The 19386-nt window shown below is 61.3% G+C and overlaps 6 protein-coding genes across 6 annotated transcripts; 3 read left to right on the top strand and 3 right to left on the bottom strand.

Annotated features, from left to right (window-relative positions):
- Nucleotides 1–137: 137 nt before the first annotated feature.
- On the top strand, nt 138–2983 carry A1Q1_00486 (uncharacterized protein; the record flags this gene model as incomplete). The annotated part of the gene is made up of 4 exons (XM_014325801.1): nt 138–192; nt 294–1202; nt 1249–1347; nt 1395–2983. 4 exons carry the CDS (start codon nt 138–140, stop codon nt 2981–2983), a joined length of 2652 nt encoding a protein of 883 aa, XP_014181276.1.
- Nucleotides 2984–3724: 741 nt separating this feature from the next.
- A1Q1_00485 (uncharacterized protein) lies at nt 3725–4579 on the bottom strand (the record flags this gene model as incomplete). Its single annotated transcript, XM_014325800.1, has 1 exon — nt 3725–4579. One exon carries the CDS (start codon nt 4577–4579, stop codon nt 3725–3727), a length of 855 nt encoding a protein of 284 aa, XP_014181275.1.
- Nucleotides 4580–7841: 3262 nt separating this feature from the next.
- Nucleotides 7842–11363, bottom strand: A1Q1_00484 (uncharacterized protein; the record flags this gene model as incomplete). The annotated part of the gene is made up of 3 exons (XM_014325799.1): nt 7842–10258; nt 10323–10407; nt 10482–11363. 3 exons carry the CDS (start codon nt 11361–11363, stop codon nt 7842–7844), a joined length of 3384 nt encoding a protein of 1127 aa, XP_014181274.1.
- Nucleotides 11364–12165: 802 nt separating this feature from the next.
- On the top strand, nt 12166–14966 carry A1Q1_00483 (uncharacterized protein; the record flags this gene model as incomplete). Its single annotated transcript, XM_014325798.1, has 5 exons — nt 12166–12607; nt 12762–13016; nt 13149–14218; nt 14295–14846; nt 14934–14966. The coding sequence occupies 5 exons, from the start codon at nt 12166–12168 to the stop codon at nt 14964–14966; spliced, it is 2352 nt and encodes a 783-aa protein (XP_014181273.1).
- Nucleotides 14967–15121: 155 nt separating this feature from the next.
- Nucleotides 15122–16738, bottom strand: A1Q1_00482 (uncharacterized protein; the record flags this gene model as incomplete). The annotated part of the gene is made up of 1 exon (XM_014325797.1): nt 15122–16738. One exon carries the CDS (start codon nt 16736–16738, stop codon nt 15122–15124), a length of 1617 nt encoding a protein of 538 aa, XP_014181272.1.
- Nucleotides 16739–17019: 281 nt separating this feature from the next.
- On the top strand, nt 17020–18615 carry A1Q1_00481 (adenylate kinase; the record flags this gene model as incomplete). The annotated part of the gene is made up of 3 exons (XM_014325796.1): nt 17020–17086; nt 17449–17501; nt 17848–18615. The coding sequence occupies 3 exons, from the start codon at nt 17020–17022 to the stop codon at nt 18613–18615; spliced, it is 888 nt and encodes a 295-aa protein (XP_014181271.1).
- Nucleotides 18616–19386: the final 771 nt, after the last annotated feature.

Here is a 19386-nt window from a genome sequence, read left to right as displayed (position 1 = left end):
CTCAGTCGCGCGCCTCTCTCTCCCAGTCGACCACCCAGTCTCGACCGACCTCCGCCCCGACACCCCCCAGTCATAGTCACACACACGCCTTCCTTCGTGACGACTAGACCCCTCTTATTTCACCCCCTTCCCTCACCATGTCCCATACAAGCCCAAAGCGTATAGGGGCCATCCGCCATCCACAAGCAGAATGTAAGTTTCCCTTTCCATCAACCAACCACCACCCCCGCTCGGACCTCGGGGACAACCACCACCACCACCATCTCTTCGTTCAAGCACTGACTAGGGATCAGATGTTGGCGCAACGCCGATGAACTCGAGCCCAGACCTCCCCATCAGTAACGCCTACACCTCGCGCAACTCGACAGGCCAGACCGCCGGCTCTGACCTCTCGCTCGGCCTCTCGCTCTCGGGCTCGTCATCCCACCAATACCCCCAGCAGCAACAGCAACAGCAGCAGCAATCCCAGTCGCAGCAGTCGTCCCGACCTAGCGCCGCGCTCGCGAATCCGCCCTCGTCATACAGTCGCCAGGACTCGTATCGTCAAGACTCGTTCCGCAGCTCGGATTCTGGCTACCAGCCTTCCAGCAACTTTGGTGCCGCGGGTCACTCATCCACCGTTTCTTCCACGTCAAAGTCGTCCCGAAAGTCTGATCCGTACAGTATGGCTCAACAACCGCATTACAACAACGGCAACACGAACGGCACCTATTCATCGACCACCTCGACACCGTCAAGGCCGCCCCTGCACCACGCCTACTCTACCACTAGTGCTGCTGCTGCTGGTGCCGCGGGATCGCCCAGCGTGAACCGCCATTCCTACACAATGGGCCCTGGAGGAGCAGGCTCTTCGATGTCCCAGCCCCCGCGCCCCGTGCGCTCTGGTACCCTTCCTGCAGGAGAGCACCCCGGTGCTTCTTACTCCAACGGGATGTCGGTCTCTCCCCTCCCTCAGCTCTCCATTCCACCTGTGCCCGCGATCCCATCTCCTTCCACGCCCACGTCGGGCAACAGCAGCAGCCAAACATTTGTCTCCACCCCCACACCGTTAGAACAGAGCCTCGAGTCCAAGATGAGCCTCGGCCCTACGATTCCTGTGCAAACGGACAAGGAGCTGCCGAATGGTCCCCCGACGGTGCGCGCTAGAAGCGGAACAAAGGGAAGCTCAAAGGACAAGAAGAGCATGTTTGGTGTCCTGAGTGGTGAGTGCGAAGAGTGTCGTACACAATACAACTGACACACAAACAGACCTACTCAATTCGAACGATGCGAAAAAGCCCATCATTTCCACCCCGTATGACCCGATCCACCTGACGCACGTCGGTTTCGACTACAACACGGGACAGTGTGAGTACACATACACTTATTTTTCCAAACTGGTCACTGACGCCCAGACACGGGCATGCCTGCCGAGTGGCAGCAGATTCTGGATGAGAATGGAATCACCCGTGCTGAGCAGGAGCAGAACCGGGAACAGGTTCTCGCTGTCGTGGACTACTTCCGAAACCTCGACTCGGAAAGCCCAGATGACGACGTCTGGAGCAAAATGCGCAATGCGGGCCCCGCGCACCAGTTCTCCTCGTCTGGCACGACACCGTCACCACAGCCCAACTCGGCGGACATGTCGCGCGAAAACTCGAACGACGGCTCGGCATATGGATACAACAACCCGCGAGCAGCCCCGGCGCCGCCCCCAGTGCCGCAACAACAGTCTTCCTCGTCGGCGTCTCGCTTACAGTCTGATCGCCCGGCGCCGTCCAAGCCGCCCAGGGCAGCCATGGACGTGGCCCAGCCCGCGCCGCAGGCGCCGTCACAGGTCGAGCGCTCGCACTCGCAGCGCGTTCCTGGCAGCGGAAGTTCCACCCCGCAAGCCAAGCCCAAGACGATTGACCGGTCGCTGTCGTCTCGTGCGCCCCCGAGCAAGGGCGCGTCTCCCCCGTTACACAAGTCGCTGTCTCAGTCGGGCAAGCGTCGTGACCGGGAACGTGAGCGCGAGCGCGATGCGCCGCCCACCGTGCCGTCACAATCTGCCGGTGGTGTGTCTCGATCACAGACAAAGGGACGTGAGCAAGGCGGTACTACGCGCCGTCGCGACAAGGCCAAGGAGAATGAGGAGGTTGTCCGCCAGCTGCAGATGATCTGTTCCCCTGGCGACCCGAACCAGATTTACCGCAGCCTGGTCAAGATTGGCCAGGGCGCGTCGGGTGGTGTCTACACGGCATACGACCGGAATAACACGCCCGTCGCCATCAAGCAGATGAACCTGGAGAAGCAGCCGAAGCAGGACCTCATTATCAACGAGATTCTGGTCATGCGTGAGAGCCGTCACCCGAACATTGTCAACTTTAAGGACTCGTACCTCTGGAAGGGAGACCTCTGGGTCGTGATGGAGTACATGGAGGGAGGATCACTCACGGATGTTGTCACCGCGCACTGCATGAGCGAGGCGCAGATAGCAGCTGTGTCGCGCGAAACGTGCGAGGGACTGCGCCACCTGCACTCGAAGGGTGTCATTCACCGCGACATCAAGTCGGACAACATTCTGCTGTCGCTGAACGGCGACGTCAAGCTGACCGATTTCGGCTTCTGCGCGCGAATCGCCGACCCCCTCTCAACCAAGCGCACGACCATGGTCGGCACGCCGTACTGGATGGCGCCCGAGGTTGTCACGCGCAAGGAGTACGGACCGAAAGTGGACATTTGGTCGCTCGGCATCATGGCGATCGAGATGCTCGAGGGCGAGCCGCCCTATCTTAACGAGAACCCCCTGCGCGCTCTGTACCTGATCGCGACAAACGGAACGCCCAAGATCAAGGACTGGGACAAGCTGTCGAGCGTGTTCCGCGACTACCTGCAGGCGTGTCTCACGGTGGACGCGGAGAAGCGGCCGACGGCCGAGCAGTTATTACGACACGAGTTCTTCAAGTATGCCGCCAAGCTCTCGAGTCTGTCCACCATGATCAAGAGTGCGAGGAAGAACTAATCGATGTTTTTCTTTTCAACTTAGACTTTTCCACGTCCAATCTCAACGACACATTTCTGCTCACGGCCACCCGCATGAACATAGAGACGACTGTTCCTTCTCCTCCTCTTGCATTGTCCACGTCACAACCGCGCCGCGGGGTTTCTTCTCGACTCCATCCAACTCTTTAGGGCTTCCTTGGCTTTCTTCTCTCACTCTTCAATTTAGTGTCTTCTCTTTTTTCTTACTTTCTCGTTAAACCAAAAATTGCTCAACAAAACTTGTCCCCCAAACCCCCACGACCACCACTACTACTTCTCCTCTCCTTAGCTTTGTATACAGTCTTTATTCCAGCCATAGGAGCGAGAGCTCCGTGTGTATAGGGAAATCAGTTAATGCAGTCTTAGTCCACGCGCCGCGAGCAAGCGAGCGAAGCGAGCGCAGCGTCTTTGAGCGCAGTGAGCAAATCTGAGCGGCGTGGTCCTATGGCCAAAGTGAGTGCCCACTGATGAGTGAACGTGCAGTAAAGCAGTGTTGTTCATAACCTACGGACCATAGACGTAAAACCCCTCCCTCCCCATCTCGAGCACCTTCACCCTCCACTCCGCACTCTCGGGCACCCTCGCAATATCCCCATCGACACAGACCAGTCCCGCTTTACTACGACTGTCTTTCGGCCGCCATGTAAACCCCCGACACCTGAAGAGCTCAGCGACGGGCTCTCCAGCCCGGGAACTGGTGCCGGGGACGGCCTCGAGCCCGTCAGAGCGGGGATGCAGGTGGAGCATGTCCTCCGTCTCCTCCGTCTCCTCCGTCTCCTCCGTCTCCTCCGTCTCCTCCGTCTCCTCCGTCTCCTCCGTCTCCTCCGTCTCCTCCGTCTCCTCCGTCTCCTCTGTCTCCTCTGTCTCCTCCGTCTCCTCTGTCTCCTCCGTCCCCTTTTGCTCGAGGCTCAGAGGGTTGGGTAGATCGAGTTGAGGAGGGGTCGGGGGAAGTGGGGTAGCACAAGTCAATGTGGGACCCGGCGTGGTACGCTGCCGTGAGGAGCTCTTGGGCGCGGGGGGCCCATGTGCGTCCGGCGGGACTGAAGCGCGCCAGTGGGTCCTCCTCCTGCTCCTCCTTCCCTTCGTCTGTCGTCTCAGTAATCTCCGCGGTCTTGGGAGAGTCGGGAGTAATGTCCGCAGAAGCGTCCTTGGATCGCAAGGCCCGGACCCTCGGATCCCTCCCCGGCCTCATGACCAGGAGATCCATCGCGCCCTCCCCCGGCTCAGAGAGCGTGGGCAAGATCTCGAATGTCGGCTCGAGTCTCGGCGTCGTCGAGCTCGCTAGGAAATATGCAAACTCCTCATTCTCGCCGAACTCTACTCCCCCATCTGTAGGGGGAACCGTGAACGGCTCGACCCAGGAGTTTGTTTTCGGGTTCCATTGTAGAACGGGGCCAGAGAGAGATACGCTTGCGGCGTAGAATTCACCGATGTTCTGCTTTGCGGCGACTTTGAACCGCTCTAGACCGGGGATGGTTGCGCGGAGCGCCTCGGAGTCGTGCAGCAGGTTGGCGTGCAGACTCGTACTTTGGACGATATGCGAGAGGGCGCGCCCGCCCCCTTCGCCAGGGGACATGGACGTTTCGGTGATGGTTAATCTCCTCAGTCCGCTTCCCGCCAGAGCTGAGGTTAGACTGGACAGCGTCGTATCTTCGTCAGAGGCGGGGAAGAGCGAAGAGTGTAGCGCGTTGGCCTAACTGTCAGCTATCGAGAGAGGAACCTAGCTCACCGTCCCCAGCGGCAGGACTACGAGTTCCCACCGCCCCACAGACCCGGAGGAAAGGACACCGTCAATCAGCTCGTGCGCCGTCCCGTCTCCCCCGGCCACTATCACACGCGTAGGATCGGATCGGTCGGCCATAATGGCTCGCGCGATGGACCCCGAGCCCGAGGACGCCGCGTCGGTCTCATGGATTTTGTACGACAGTCCATGCTGGGTGAGCAGCGGGAGCACGTTATCTGTCACGACTGGAGTTAGTGGGGAAAGACAGATGGCGTACAGGTCTGGGCGCGGCCGGAGCCGGCGAGCGGGTTGACGATGATGTGGTAGTCGACCATTCTCCTCTATAGTTGGGAGTTGTAAGGGGGCCGAGAAGGGCGAGAAGGGCGAGAAGGGCGAGAAGAACTGGGGATGGATCGATGGCTGAAGATGGGGCTTATCAAGCCGGAATGAGACGCCGATGAGGTCAGGCAGGCGTACATGTCGCAATCGGGTGGTGGAGGTCGGATCCGCGCTACGGCCCTCTTTCGCAGTTCACCTCGCTCTATACGTATCCTACGCACTCTACGCATTATGCATATCCTGCTTCTTTCCCATTGCACCCACATTCCTACATCTACTCTCTCCTTCCATCGCGTCGAGGGTAAGAAGGAAGACGGAGTGCGGAGAAGGTACACGGGTTTGTCTTTGCCACCCAACCTCGATTCCGACGCGTCCCAGGCACGCCCCTCGGCAACATTGTCCACCCCTCGCGCGCTCAGACCGGCATTTCGTCACCAAACTCCTTCCTCACCTCCATCATCTACCCAACCCCGACTTCTGATCAAGATTACAGTCACATTGGAGAAACATGAAGCGCCTGCAGGACGCGTCGTGCGCGATCTGCATGGACTCGCTGTTCGACCTGAGGGACGACTTGGACGAGGTTCTGCCGATTGCGACGCCGGATTGTGGTGAGTCCGTCTTCCGCGAGCGCAGTGAGCGCAGCGAGCGAGCTGTGTTCTCTCTTCCTCTCTTCCACGCCCTTCTTTCTCGTCTGTTTGCTGCGTTTCCACCTGAGACAGTAGTCTTTCAGCTGTCGACGTCTTGATCCCCAGCTGTTTATTTACCCGCTCATACTCTCTCATCCCTCTGACGCTCGCTCGCGAAGCTCGTCACGCTCGCGCTCGCTTCGCTCGCTTCTCGCCGCTCGCCGCTCGCCGCTAACGCCCAGGCCACGTCTTCCACGAACGCTGTCTCCTGGATTGGTTCAAGTCCCAGGCAGACGTGTATCTCGCCAATGCGCGCGAGTATCGCGGCGAAGAACTCACTGCCGCCGACGCACCCGCCGAATGCCCCCAGTGCCGGACCGAGTGCTTCGCGGACCCCGAGAGCGGGGAGCCGGCCATTCACCGCTTGTTCATCAATTGGGGCGATGAGGAGGCTATGAGCTCCCAGGTGAGGTGATGCGGGCGTCCCATTGTTTAGGCAAAGGTCGCTCAGCGAGCGCATGCAGCCAGCTTCACACTTGTGACGGAAGCTGACACCAGATGGTTGGGAGCTCACCACCCCGACCTACGCAGAAGAGCTGGAAGCGGCCCGCGGACCAGGAACTGCTGAACCTGGCGCGGAGGGCGCGGAACCTCGGCGCTGAAGTTAACAGCTATACCGCGGACAGCAACGAAGACGACGTAATGGGGATGCTGCGCCGCGCTGAGAGTCTGCGCATGGATGCGGCGGAGACCAAAGCCGCGAAAGGCTTCAAGGTGAGCCCCTGTGCGGAGCTGTTTGACTTGTCTGGTAGCTAACCCCAGGCGTACATCGGCGGGCTGACGCGCGCGCTTAACGAGTTCAGCGGTCGGCTCGAGGAACACCCTCTCGTCGGAACGCTGCAGACGCGCCTCGCTGTGGCGGAACAGCGAGTTAGGGATCGCGAGGCTGACCTGCTCCGGTTTCAGCGCGTCGAGCTTCCCCGGGCGGTATCTGACGCCGTACGCGCAGAGACAGCACGAATGGAGCGCAAGGTTACGCACGCAGACGCCCAGCGCGAGCTGATGCAGCACGAGTTGCAAAAGGAACAGGTTGCGCGGCGGAATGCGAAGCGCGCAGCGTACGAGCGCGAGCAGGAGCTCGAGTCGCGGCTCAGAATGCAGGAGGAGCGGATTAAGGGCATGCGGGAGGATGCAGAGGAGACGCGCTCCAGGCTGGACGACAGGAACAAGCAGGTCCAGCTGCTGCGTAGCCGAGTGAGTTGGTCGGTGGCTTTCCAACTAACGCGCAGCTCGATAGCAGGAAGGAGATGAAGCGGCGGATCGCGGAGCTCGAGGCGGAGAATGCGGCGCTGAAGGCGGGCGGCGCAGTGCCCGCACCAGGCGCCGCCGATGCAGCCGACGCCGACGCGCGAGGTCGGAGCGAGTCTGCTACCTCCCTGCCCGGAACGCCTGAACCAACAGAGGCAGAGGAGAGCCTCATGGTCGACATGCCCTCACTGCAAGGACTCGATTCGAGCCCGCCTCTCCCGCGCCGATCAACGACAGCCCGCACATTCTCGTACGGTCCCACTGGCAAGCCCTCGAAGCCCATCAAGTCCAAGACAAAGTCAAAGTACTTCTCAACGCCTAGTCCGAAGCGCGTACTCGTCGCTGCGTCCTCGTCCCCTCTGCGGCCATCACACACGGTAGTCATGAGTCCCGAGCCTGTGAGGGAGCGCACAAAGACGAACCCGTTTAAGAAACCCCACCCGCGCCCAGAGACGCGACCGGAGACACGGCCGGAGACGAGGGGCGTGAAGCGCCCGACACCCAGCCCCGAGCGCGAAGTCATCGTGCTGGACGACACGCCGCCGAGGCCGCCGAAGAAACCCGCCCCACCGCTAGGGATCATCGACCTTCTCGCTGACCGGAACGGGAGGCCGAAGAAGGGCCTAGCGACGGGGCCGAAGTATCGTCGCCGTGCGTGAACCCCGCCTAAGGCTAGAGCTAGATGCGAATAGCACACACTGTAACATATGCCCTGTTGTTGTAACTGTACACAAAAATGCAACCATCAATGCAACACGACTTTGTGCAAATATTACATACGAATGAGAGGGATCGAATCAGAATACAATTTTGCTTGACTTGGGGAGCTAACTTTGCAGTTAGGTCTGCTGGGTCCGCCGCGGGGAGGTGGCGAGGTAGTCCCTCTTGATGCTCCGGGCGAGAGCGGCTTGGAGGCCATCAGCGGCATGGGGGAGGGGAGAGGCATAGGACGCTGCGCTGCGGGGTGAGGAGGATGGCGCGGGGTCAGAGGACGCAACGAAGGCGGCCGGGTCACGATACTGCGTGCTTGGGGGTTGGGAGCCGTTGACTGTGATGCGCGGGGGAGAGTGGCTGGGGGCATGGGCGCTGGACTCGCGCAGCGAGTTCGGCGGGGGCGTAGAGTGGGGAACGGGTGAGCGTCGGACGATGGGAGCAGGCTCCGAGTCAAAGCTGCTGTCCCCGATTTCGGGCTCGGTCTCGCCGCCCTCGTGCACCGCCAGGTCGCCGATGGGGACAATATCGTCCATCTCAACGTCCGACTCGAGGGGATCGGGCGAGTGTTCGGGAGAGAAGGGCAGGTCGCCGCGCTCGGCGGAAGACATGCGCTGCGACTCGCGGCGGGAGCGCGGAGGTTCGGGCGGTACCCAGCCCGGATTCAGGCGACACATGTGCTCGCCGTCGCGGCCGTAGCACCACATCGCGCACTCGGCGCGGGATCCGCCAGCCGCCTCGCACAGCGCGCACGTCGCCCACCCCTCCCCGCCGTCGCTAAAGGAGAGGTACGGCGCGTACTTGTTCGTGTTCGGGCGGGGGACAAAGTCGTCCATGCCCGCCGCCACAGTGCGTAGGATCTGCGGGTCGACGGCCTCGGCGGATTCCATGGCGGACTCCATGGACGTGTCGACACCCTCGAACTCATCATCGGCGGCGTCGGCACCGCCATAGTCTAAGGGAACGGACAAGTCTTGCGACTCGTCAGACTGAAGCGTGTACCCGGTGCTCTCGCGGTTGTAGCGCCGTATGATGTGGCCGTCCTCACTTGCAGATGAGTCGGCGCTGTCGTCCGAGTCCGCGAACGAGAGCGAGTGGTCAGACTCCTCTGTCTCGTAGTCTTCCGCTGAGGACTCCTCCATTCCGAGTCTGCTGTTGCGGGGGCGCTTCTTCTTCTTTGCATTGAGTTCCTTCGGCTTTGGCTCCTTCACTTTGTGCTCCTTCGCCTTATTCGCTGACGTGACGGTGGGTTTCTTGCCCGAAGCCGGGGTGACCGACTCAGGCTTGGCCGAGCTCTTAGCTGGGGTTTGGAGCGGCTGTTGCACGATGAACTCGATCTCCGGATCCGGGAATGTCTCCGCCTCAACGGCCGAGTCCTTATTATCGGTCGCCTCGGTGTCATCTTCGCTAGGCCCGGCCATGGCACCCTGCCCCGGAGCACTAGGCGCGTACTCGCAGTACTTAGGTCGGCCACTGCCGGGGCAGAGGAAGGCTCGCTCTGCTCGTTTGCCGCCTGCGCGCAGACAGGGTCCGCAACGAGGCTTGAGACGGCCGTTGGGGGCTCGTGGATTAAGCTCCTCGCCTTCGGGAGCTTTGCTCGGTCCTCGGGTAGCCGGCAGACCAGGTCGGGTCGACTGCTGTCGATAGGAGACATAAGGTGTCGTGGACTTGCGCAACGGAGCAGCGGGGACCTCCTCCTTCTTGAGAACACGTGCCACCATACCCATTCGCGCGTTCTGCGCTCGCAACAGGCGGTGCTCCATCTGCTTGATGGCAGCCTGTTCCGGCGTCTCCTCTTCGTCTCCAGACGAGCCTGAGGGGTCTTCAAACTCGAAAGCGCATTTGCCGTAGCCGCTGCGTCCCATACAGAACATGGAACGCTTTTCACGGACTCCGCCAGCGACCACGCATAACTTGCAGCGCTTGAACGAACCGCCGCGCACACGATGAGGAGCCATGGAATAACGCTCGTCTCCCGGCCTAGGGCGCCAGGATGTCGGGATCTCAGTGACAACCTCTGCCGGCGGAGCAAGCTTGGTGCGCTTCTTAGTCCTTGCTTCCGGCTTCTGCGTGGCCGCATAGTTGGCTTCTTCCTCCTCACGGTAGGCGATCGCAGCTTTCACCTCCTCCTCTGTCATTTGGGGGAAGCGGCACATCAGCTCGTCGATGCGCCCTCGGCAGAGCGCGGCGTAACGGGACCGTGGTTCGCCCGCGTCGAGGCAGTATCGGCATTCGCGGAGCTTCCCTTCGTGATAGGAGAGTGACTTGAGGTAGACATTGGGAGGTGTAAACTTCGCACGTTCCCCATTGGCATCCACCTCCTCGTCGGAGATCCGGCGCTTCCGTCGCTTCTTAGGAGGGTCGGCAGGATCCAACGGAGATGGAGAGCCACTTTGTCGCTCAGGTACATCCCCCTCACTCGCTCGTCGCTCCTTGCGAGTTATCTCGACGCTGAGACTCGAGCGCGGTGGTGGAGCACTCTGGCGGCGAAGATTGCCGTCCTCATTCGGACGCTCGCCTGCCATCCTGCCCTTGCCCTTTGCTTCTGAGTGAGACAATGGCGCTTCATGGTCCGGGATAGTGTCTGGAGCCCCGTCCGCGAACCGCACTTTGGAAGCACTTAACGACAACCGGGGCGGTCTTGGAGTAGAGCCATTCTTCAGTGCTGACGGGATGCTTTGCAGCGAGGCCGATCTGGAAACCGAGGGGTCGGGTGTTGGTGTACGAGAGAGCTGCCATTAGTTCTGATGAAACGACCGATTGCTCACAGATGCGGTGCGTTCGACTTGACGATGGTTCGCGACCGCTGGGCGCTCAGAAACAGTCGGCAAGCCATTGGAACCGTTCAGCTGCGGAGGACCAGAATTGGTTGCCGCAGGAGCTCCATTAGCCGTAGCTTGAGCGGCTGCATTAGGAACCGGCAGGGCAGGCTGAAGACCACCTCCGCCCAGCATACGTTCCACTTCTCTTCGAACGAGCATGGCGATGACGTCCATTTGCCCGGGGCCCATGTTGGCTCCGAGACCCATGTCGAGCTCAGCAGGCACAGGTTCGTCTTGAGGAGCTTCGCCGGTGGCGAGTCGACGCATGCGTTCAACCTTCATGAACTCTTCGAGATCTCGGTCGTCCTCGGCTGTCCACGGCTGCTCCTGCAGCAAGGGATGACCTTCCTCGGTCCCGTTTCGCGCTTCTGGCTCGGGCGTCGCGTCGTCGTCCTGAGGAGGCATAGGCGTGTCGGAGTCGTCCCCTTCGTCTTCCTCGTCATCTCCTTCATCGTCGTCATCGTCGTCGTCTCCTTCGACGAATGGAAGCTCACGGGCAAAAGCGCGTGTTTTCAAGGCTCTAATTCTGCCCCTGTCACACGTAATCTCGCCCGTGATGAGGTCAATCTCGTCGTCCTCTTCCGGTGCGATCATTCCATACTTGTGTGAGATGCCGTTCCACCTCTCGAAAAGCTTTGCGAAGCTCGCCCGACGCAAGGCGCTGACCTCTTCGCTGGTGAGATGCGGCGTGACATTGCGGCTGAGTGGACGCGTCGGTGCGGTGGGTGCGGGGGCGGGGGCGGGAGGTTCGGATATGGGATCAGAAATGGGTGCACCGATAGGCTCAGCGATGGGCCGCCCCTCGGGGTCTGAAGGGACGGCCGACATGCTATGAACGCATTATATGATGCCAGGAGGTATGTGTTGTTGAGTGGTGAGGCGGAGTGGAGGAGTGGTGGAGGGCAAAAGCAGAGTTGACGGTTGTTGTTGTTGCTGCGCCAAAACGCGCCGGCGGCGATCGACGGAGGCAACTCACATCTCGGCGGCGCACCAGCGACTCGTCACTCATCCAGCCCATCCGTTCACTTTCCATCTCGTCATCGCCTGCTTTCACAACCACTTTCCACTAGGCCAGAACAACCTTTGACAGCCTGCAGAAGAGCTTGCATCGACGTTCGCGGACCCCAGCGACGAGGATCATGCCTGAAGCCTAGACCATCTTGGCTCTCAGCGACCTCTCATAAGTGCACCCTCGACCAGCGGCTTTGGCCGTCTGTGCCCGGAACTATGGTGTACTCACCACAGCGACGCCATGTAGTGGCCCAGGTGAGTGTCCACTGTCCATCGATCACATGCTTCAAGCTGTGACTTGTTGTCCTCGTGGCTCCCGGCAGCCTTGTATCTCTCTGAATCACGCCGGCGGCGACGCACGGACGTGATCCGGTGCTCTCATACTACAGAGTCTCGTAAAGTTCACCGCTAATGTTCAGCTCTCGACGACCATGCAGGCTCTGTCATTCATGCAGCATCTTTACACTCCGAACACGATCATCCTCGTGTTCCGACTGCTGTCACAGATACGTGAGCGCAGCTAAGCTGGCGTCCCGTAGCTGACAGACCAGAAATCCGTGCTCCAGCCATCATCCAGCCGACGCGCAGCTTGTTCGCCCTCTTTTCCCTGGTGACAGTCATGAACGCAGTCGCAGCGCTCTTCCACTATCTCGATTTCTCTAGCGGTATGAACGGGACGAAGGGCGTTTTCCTGGACTTTGTGGGCCAAGGTGAGCTCGCCACTTCAGAAGTCGACATTGCTAATCTCGCGGCCAACCCGGCATCTCTGACCCGCATTCTCCTGCTCGACCTCCTCATCTACTTTGTGCAGCTTGTGACTGTGGCTGTGTGCTACGTCGTCAACTTCACCCCAACCCTCCCCAAGTCCGACTTGTTCCCGTATGATGACCTGCTGTTGCCACCGGATACGCCGCCACCGATCGCCGATGACGACGTGGATGTCGAAGCCGGCGATCAGTTCCGTCAGCGCCGAATGGGGAAGGGTCCCAGGTATCAGAACGTTGCCACGGACGAAAATGAGGTCTGGCTTGAGGAAGAGGATGAGGAAGTTGAGCCAACTTGTGAGCTGTTTCGCCTGTGTAGAGCTGACAACAGCGTCGTCGGGCAAGCGCGTGTTCCACGCCGGCTCGCGAATTCGAAACCCGCGGAACGGCGTTCCCCTCATCTTTACGCTCAGCTTGTCTCACCTCGTTAACCTCATCTTCCGTCTGCCAGCTCCCAATCCGACGCGGCTGACGACGGGTGGCACCCCGGCCACCACGCCGCCCGTGACACCTCGTGAGGCGCAGAACCGACTCCAAGCCTTAGCAGCGGCATTAGCGCAGGCTCAGGAGCGGATCGATCCCAGCCAGAGCACGAGTGCGCAGCGTTTGGCTGCGTTAACGGCTGTTCTCCGGGAACGCGAGGAGGCTGTCGCCGCGCGCGTGCGGGAAGACGGCGGGACAGACGAGCAGGAGCAAGACCGAGACAGTCAGGAACGGCGGAGCGGAGAGGAGCGTCGGAGTGATGAGGAGGAATATAGAAGAATACCCGGGGACTACTGGACCTCTAGACCTTAAGCATGCATCTGTACTCTACTCTTTAGCTGTCTTGTCAGCATAGCTCGAATGTTGAAGTCCGAACGTCATCATAAGCAAACGGACTTGTTGCGACCAGGCGATTTGGTTCCGTCGCCGGTGTTGTTTCACGAGACCGGTGACATGAGCGCGTTCAAGGTGATCCTCCAACACTCCGTCACAACAACAAAAGCACCCATCCACAATGCCGTCCCCAGCGGTGATGGGAATCTACCCCGCCGAGTCGGTGCAGGTGCGTATCCCGGGCTCCGGGACCATGACTTGCGAGCTAACGTTCAGGAGGTGCATCAGTCTCTCCCTCTCGACCCTCTAGGACCCGGCGCCGCGGACCTGCTCGCCGGTGATGTCGAGTACCGTCTCCACTTCCTTCTACAGGAGGCGAAGAAGTTCATGGTGCACGGCAAGCGAACGACGCTGCTACCTGAGGACGTGGAGCACGCGATGGAGGCGTTGTCGGTCGAGCCAGTGATTGTTCCTCCGCGACCACTGCCGCAGGCGCCGTTCCACGCTGTCCCCGTCCCCGGTGGATCACAGGGTCCCGCTGGACAGCTGTACCACGAGATCGACGACGAGATCGACTTTGCGACGTACCTGAAGGAGCCCCTTCCGCCTGCGCTCGCGAACAGCGCCGGTGTCAAGTGGAAAGCGCACTGGCTGGCCGTCGAGGGTGTGCAGCCCGCGATCCCCGAGAACCCCGCCCCGACGGCGCGTTCAGGCCCAACGCGGCCGCAACCCACTACAGGGAGCGCGGCGCTCAGGCAGAACGCAAAGACGCACCTCACGACAGAACTCCAGCTGTACTTTTCCCGCCTCACCGCAGCGCTTGTCCCGAGCACGGCGGCCCTCGCCCAGCTCCCCGGCAACCCTGCGCCTGGGTCTACGGCGCACGCCTTCCCCGAGGCGGAGTGGCATCGTCTTGCTGCGCTCGCAAGTGTCCGCAGCGACGCGGCAGTTGCCGGCGTGCTCGCGTACCCCATCCGCTGGGTCAGCGAGAGCATCACCAAGTGCCTCATGGGCGCGACGGGCACGATCGGGTGCCTCATCGATGTTGTCGAGGCGATCCTCGACAACGACGTATTGTTCGTGGAACCGTATGTGAGTACACCAGAGGCATGCGATGCCCTGCTTTCTACGCTTTGTGGATTCCGAAGCTGACAAGCAGCTGCACCAGTTCCTTGGCCCGCTGCTCAGCATCCTCCTGACCGTGCCGCTCGGCCCGCACCCCGTCACTGGTCCCGGACCTTCGCCGTTCGACCTGCGCTCTCGTGCCTCGGACGTGCTTGCCAAGCTCGTCTCGCAGTATGCCGCGACGTACCCGGGCCTCATCCCCCGCCTGCTCTCAACGCTCACAAAGGCGCTGCAGGCGCCTCCCTTCCCTTCACCCCTTGGCGCCGACCACCCCCCAGCGGGACGATACGAGGGTGCCGTTCTCGGCATCAGTGCTTTGGGCCCCCAGTCTGTCCGCTCGACACTCTGGGGCAAGCGCGGCGAAGGCCTGGCCGTTATCGACGGCCTGGTCGTGTCGCTGTACCCCGGCGACGGGCGCAAGTCGAAGACGGGCCTGATGAAGGCGACGTTCCGCGCGCTCGGGAGCATCATCGAGAAGAAGCCGGCGGACAGCAGCCAGATCCCGCCCCTGCCCAGCATGAGCATGCTGGAGGAGACGTTTGGGCCAAACATCGCCAAGGCGCTCGAGAAACGGCCGTGGATGGCGCATGAGATGGTGCGGCTGTGGCGCGAGGGAGGGGCGGACGGGGATGCGGAGGCAGAGGCCGAAGAGGAGGACGAGGAGATGGAGGAGGTCGCGTAGGCGGCGAGCGGCGAGCGGAGCGAGCTGCGGTGATGCCTGCGTGGCTAGACTCGGTGAGAGGAGCGCAGACGAGGTCCGAGCAGACGTCTTGAGTACAGCGTAATCCATGATCGATGCAACGTGTTGTAATATCACAGAATCTAGGCATTATCCCAACAAGTCTACAATGTGTCTATAAGAAGTTCTAACTATCCACGGTTCGGCACGGCCCTAATCGCCTCGTCGATGAGCTGGTTCGTCTCCTCCGGATTGTCGAGGTAGAGGTGGTGACCGGCCCCACTGACGACCTTGACGTGCACGTCGGCATTGCCCGCCTCCCTCAGGCGTTCCTGCGCGTCGTTCCCGCCCTTGACATCCATCCAGTCGTTATCCCCGTATGCGAACGTGACGGGCACGCTGAGGCCGGCAATACGCTCCACGAGGGGCATGCGCGCATACGCCCCCGGAGCGAGGAGGTGGGAGATGCAGTACTCGCCACTGCCGCGCATCGCAGTCACGCCGTAGATGTATGCGTGGAGCGCGCGGATGTCGTCTGGGTCCTGCGCACTGAACCGGCGCATCGTGTACTTGCCCACCAGCAGGGGTCCCCACGGCCCCAAGGACCGCATGAGGGAGAAGGGCGACAAGCCCCGTTCCCAGGCCCACAGGATCGAGCGCGTCGCGATCTTGCGATACGTACTGGGCGAGTCGTTCCGCCACTGCCGCGCTTCGCCCTTGATGTGCTCGTCCCTATCGGTTGCCTCGGTGGCGGGGCCAGCGGAAGTCGTGCGCTGCAGGTTGGCCTGGTCCGCGCCCAGTTCCTTATGCACTGCCGCTTCGGCCTGGTCGTTGCTTCCGGCCACGATGCCGTCGACCTTCCGCCCGTCGGCGCCGACGGGGAGCGGTCTGGTGCTTCCGTCCGGGTTGTGCGGGAACCCGACGGGGCTGAGGAGGACCAAGGCGGACACACGGTCCGGGTGCCGCTTGGCGTAGGCTGTGGAGAGATATCCGCCGAGCGAGTGGCCCACAAGCAACATCTTGTCGATCCCTTCTTGCCGGCGCCAGTTCTCGAGCGAGTCGAGGAAAAAGTGCTCGGCTGTGGCGACGCGTGATTCCACAGAGTGCTGCTTGGAGGAGAGCAAGTGCGAACTCGGGCGGGAGGAGAGACCCATACCGAGCCAGTCGAGGAAGAAGGTCCGGCGGCCCGTCGCGGCCGCGGAGCGAGACACCGAGGCCCAGTTCTTGAAGAAGAAGCCCTGCGCTGCTCCATACCCGTGCAAAACGACTACGGCCTCGCGGGACCCAGTCGTCTGAGGCGTCGTAAACTCGAGCGTGTTGATGTAGTCCCCCTTCCGCTCCTTGTCGTGGTGCAAGACGCGGCTGAGCCGCTTGGCGGCCTTGCTGCTGCCTCCGCTCGAGATCGACTCGACATCCGAGGCAGCGGGCACATCCGGCCGCGGCGGGGCGGCATGCGGGTCCGGCGTGGGCACGAAGACCTTGCGCACGCGCGCCACGAGCCCCGTGCCCTGCTCTGGCGTGTCCTCGGTCTCGTTCGGGAGAGAGGCGCTGGAGGCATTGTTCCAGAACCACGACTTGGACTCGGGACGCAGCGACGGCGTGTAGAACGGCATCTTGCGCAGGAGTCGTTCCTCGGCCAGCCGTGCGTCGCGGTATCCGTTCGAGGACCACCAGGCGACCAAACTCGACTTGAAGTCGCCGGGAATGTCGCCGGGTTCCGGGATGTGCGTGTGCGTCGATGAGCTAGCCGAGGGCGCCGAAGAGGGCGTGTCGAGCACGCTTGGGGGTGCTGTTGAAGTCGCGGCCATGGTGATGAGTCGCGAGGGACGGAGGGGAAAGTAACGAAGGTGACGATGGGTGGCGCGAGCCAGGATGAGCGCTCGAGCGCCTATGAGTCCGGGTATTGTCAGCGCTCAGCTGGGAGTCAGCTGAAGTTGGAGTGGGTTGAGCGATGAGTTGGGCGAGAACTCTGCTCAGAGCTGTAGATAAGTAGTAGTTGCGATAGAGACGATTATCGACTGCATCGGTCCCGACGAAAATAGTCTCGGGGGGAGGGGTGGATGACCGGCGGTCGTCTGGTTGTCGGTGGATGCCGAGCGATGACGCCTGTGCCTGCGACGGGTGGCGTGCATCTCTCGCGCCCATCGCGCCCGGCGGTCAGTCACTCACCCGTTCGCTTAGCCTTCACACGGTCGCCGAAGTGGAGGCTGCCTACTTATCCGAGCGAGTCACGTGATCCAGGGGCCAGAAGGTGCGGCTTACTCGGCGTTAGTCGTTGCGGGGGTACGAGGCGCGGGTTGAGTGACTGGGCAAGAGAGGTACCAGGCGATCGTCATTTCCGGCTCTCCCCCCCCACAGAGCACACGCGCGAACGAGAGAGCGAGACATTTGTCCGAGGGACCCCCGAGCCGAATCAATCAACCACCGTCGTCGTTGCCTTCTTGTGTCCATTTGCATCTGCACATCACCCACAATCAAAAAGTGAGTCACCCAGGCTGGATCCATGACTGACATGCAGTGTCCGGCGACAAGTCCAACGAGCTCGAGTACCTTAAGAAGCTGGTGTCCCAGGTGAGTCGCCTCGGCTAGACAGGCCTCCGAAAGGACGTGTTTTGTTGGAATCAAGAGTGGGGGGTGGGTGGTGAGGGGCAGTCGGGGACAGCGCAGCGGGGCTCGGCGTTGCTACCCGGAGTGTTGAGGAGCTGCGGAAGTGCTCATGCACGCTCAAAGGCTGCCTGGCGCTGCTCTTTGCTCTTTGCTCGCAGCCTTCCTTGTGATCACATCATCACTCCGCCGGTCCGACATTCACCCGAGATGTGTTCCGAAAGGGCGTGATACACTTATCGGGCGCAAATACACTCTGCCTTTCGGGAACACACGTCGGCGCAGACCCCATCGCTAACACCTCCAGCTTCAGGACAAGATCGCTACGATCGAGGCCAAGGCCGGTGACGCCGCTTCGTCCGCCAAGGACAAGGTCTCGGACGCCATCTCGTCTGTTGTCGGCGACAAGGAGGCCCCCAAGCTCATCCTGATCGGTCCCCCCGGCGCCGGCAAGGGCACCCAGGCCCCCGCCATCTCGGAGAAGTACTCTGTCTGCCACCTCGCTACCGGTGACATGCTCCGTTCGCAGGTCTCGCAGAAGACCCCTCTCGGTGTCGAGGCCAAGAAGATCATGGACGCCGGTGGCCTCGTCTCTGACGAGATCATGGTCAACATGATCAAGTCTGAGCTCGAGAACAACAAGGACTGCGCTCGCGGCTTCATCCTCGACGGCTTCCCGCGCACGGTGCCGCAGGCGGAGAAGCTCGACGCCATGCTCGAGGACAAGGGCAAGAAGCTCGACAACGCGATCGAGCTCAAGATCCCCGACGCGCTGCTCATCTCCCGCATCACCGGCCGCCTCGTCCACCCCGGCTCGGGACGCAGCTACCACCGCGAGTTCAACCCGCCCAAGAAGCCCATGACCGACGACATCACCGGCGAGCCCCTCATCCAGCGCTCCGACGACAACGCCGAGGCCCTCCAGAAGCGTCTCGTCACGTACCACAAGCAGACTGTCCCCGTCGTCGACTACTACCGCAAGACTGGCATCTGGGCCCCCGTCGACGCCGCCCAGAGCCCCAAGCTCGTCTGGGCCTCCATCTCTGCCATTCTTGAGGACAGCCAGAAGAAGAAGAACTAAGCGCGCCGGCGCTGCGAGCCTGCGAGCGAAGCGAGCCAGCGAGCATAGCAAACTCCTTCGCGGCGAGCGAGGCGGGCCTCTCCGTAAGAGGGGCCACTTCTTGATTAACCATCTAGCTGTCATGTAGGCCAAAGTAGAGAGCAGAAGAAAACACCGCATGCATTAACCCCCCGCATACGATAGTTCACACAACTTTTCGCATAGCCGAGATTACCTAGCGCAAGCGGTCCGTGCACCGGCTGTGCCGCGCTCTGCCAGGTCTGGAGTGTGCCGGGAACGAAGGGTGACTAACTCGCCGATATCAGCAGGCTGCCTGCAATATTGTTGCAGTGGATGGCAACGGAGGACGTGACTTGGCCGTAGTGCGCGTAGTGGCTGATTTCTTTTTCGTCGTCATGCAGAGGTGGTGAGTAGGCTCTAGACTGTGATGGCGCGTGAACGAGCATCCCAACATTCCCATCGCATCGCCCCGGCCTTGGCTGTGTCACAACGTCACTACGAATTGCGAACCCAACTATGCCAAAACAAAAGGAAAGGCTGGCAGCCATTATCGCACTGTCTGAAGAGCAGGAGCCCTGCTCCAACAGCAACAGCCTTGCACACACAGATACGTGGGCAGCCAAGCATAAGTGTGTAACGACCACCATCGGAGGCAAGTCATTGCCGCGACTTGCCTCCGACCCGCGGCGCGCTACGCTACGGCTTGGCGGCTGCCATGCTGCCATGCCAGCTCTGCAGGCGTGCTCCTCACAAGTGCGCTCTGCCCCCAGC

This window comes from Trichosporon asahii, assembly GCF_000293215.1.
Source record: "Trichosporon asahii var. asahii CBS 2479 unplaced genomic scaffold scaffold00025, whole genome shotgun sequence".
In the NCBI taxonomy this organism is placed as follows: domain Eukaryota; kingdom Fungi; phylum Basidiomycota; class Tremellomycetes; order Trichosporonales; family Trichosporonaceae; genus Trichosporon; species Trichosporon asahii.
The sequence above is the reverse complement of the archived record's forward strand: the minus strand, read 5'-3'. Positions and strand labels throughout refer to the sequence as shown.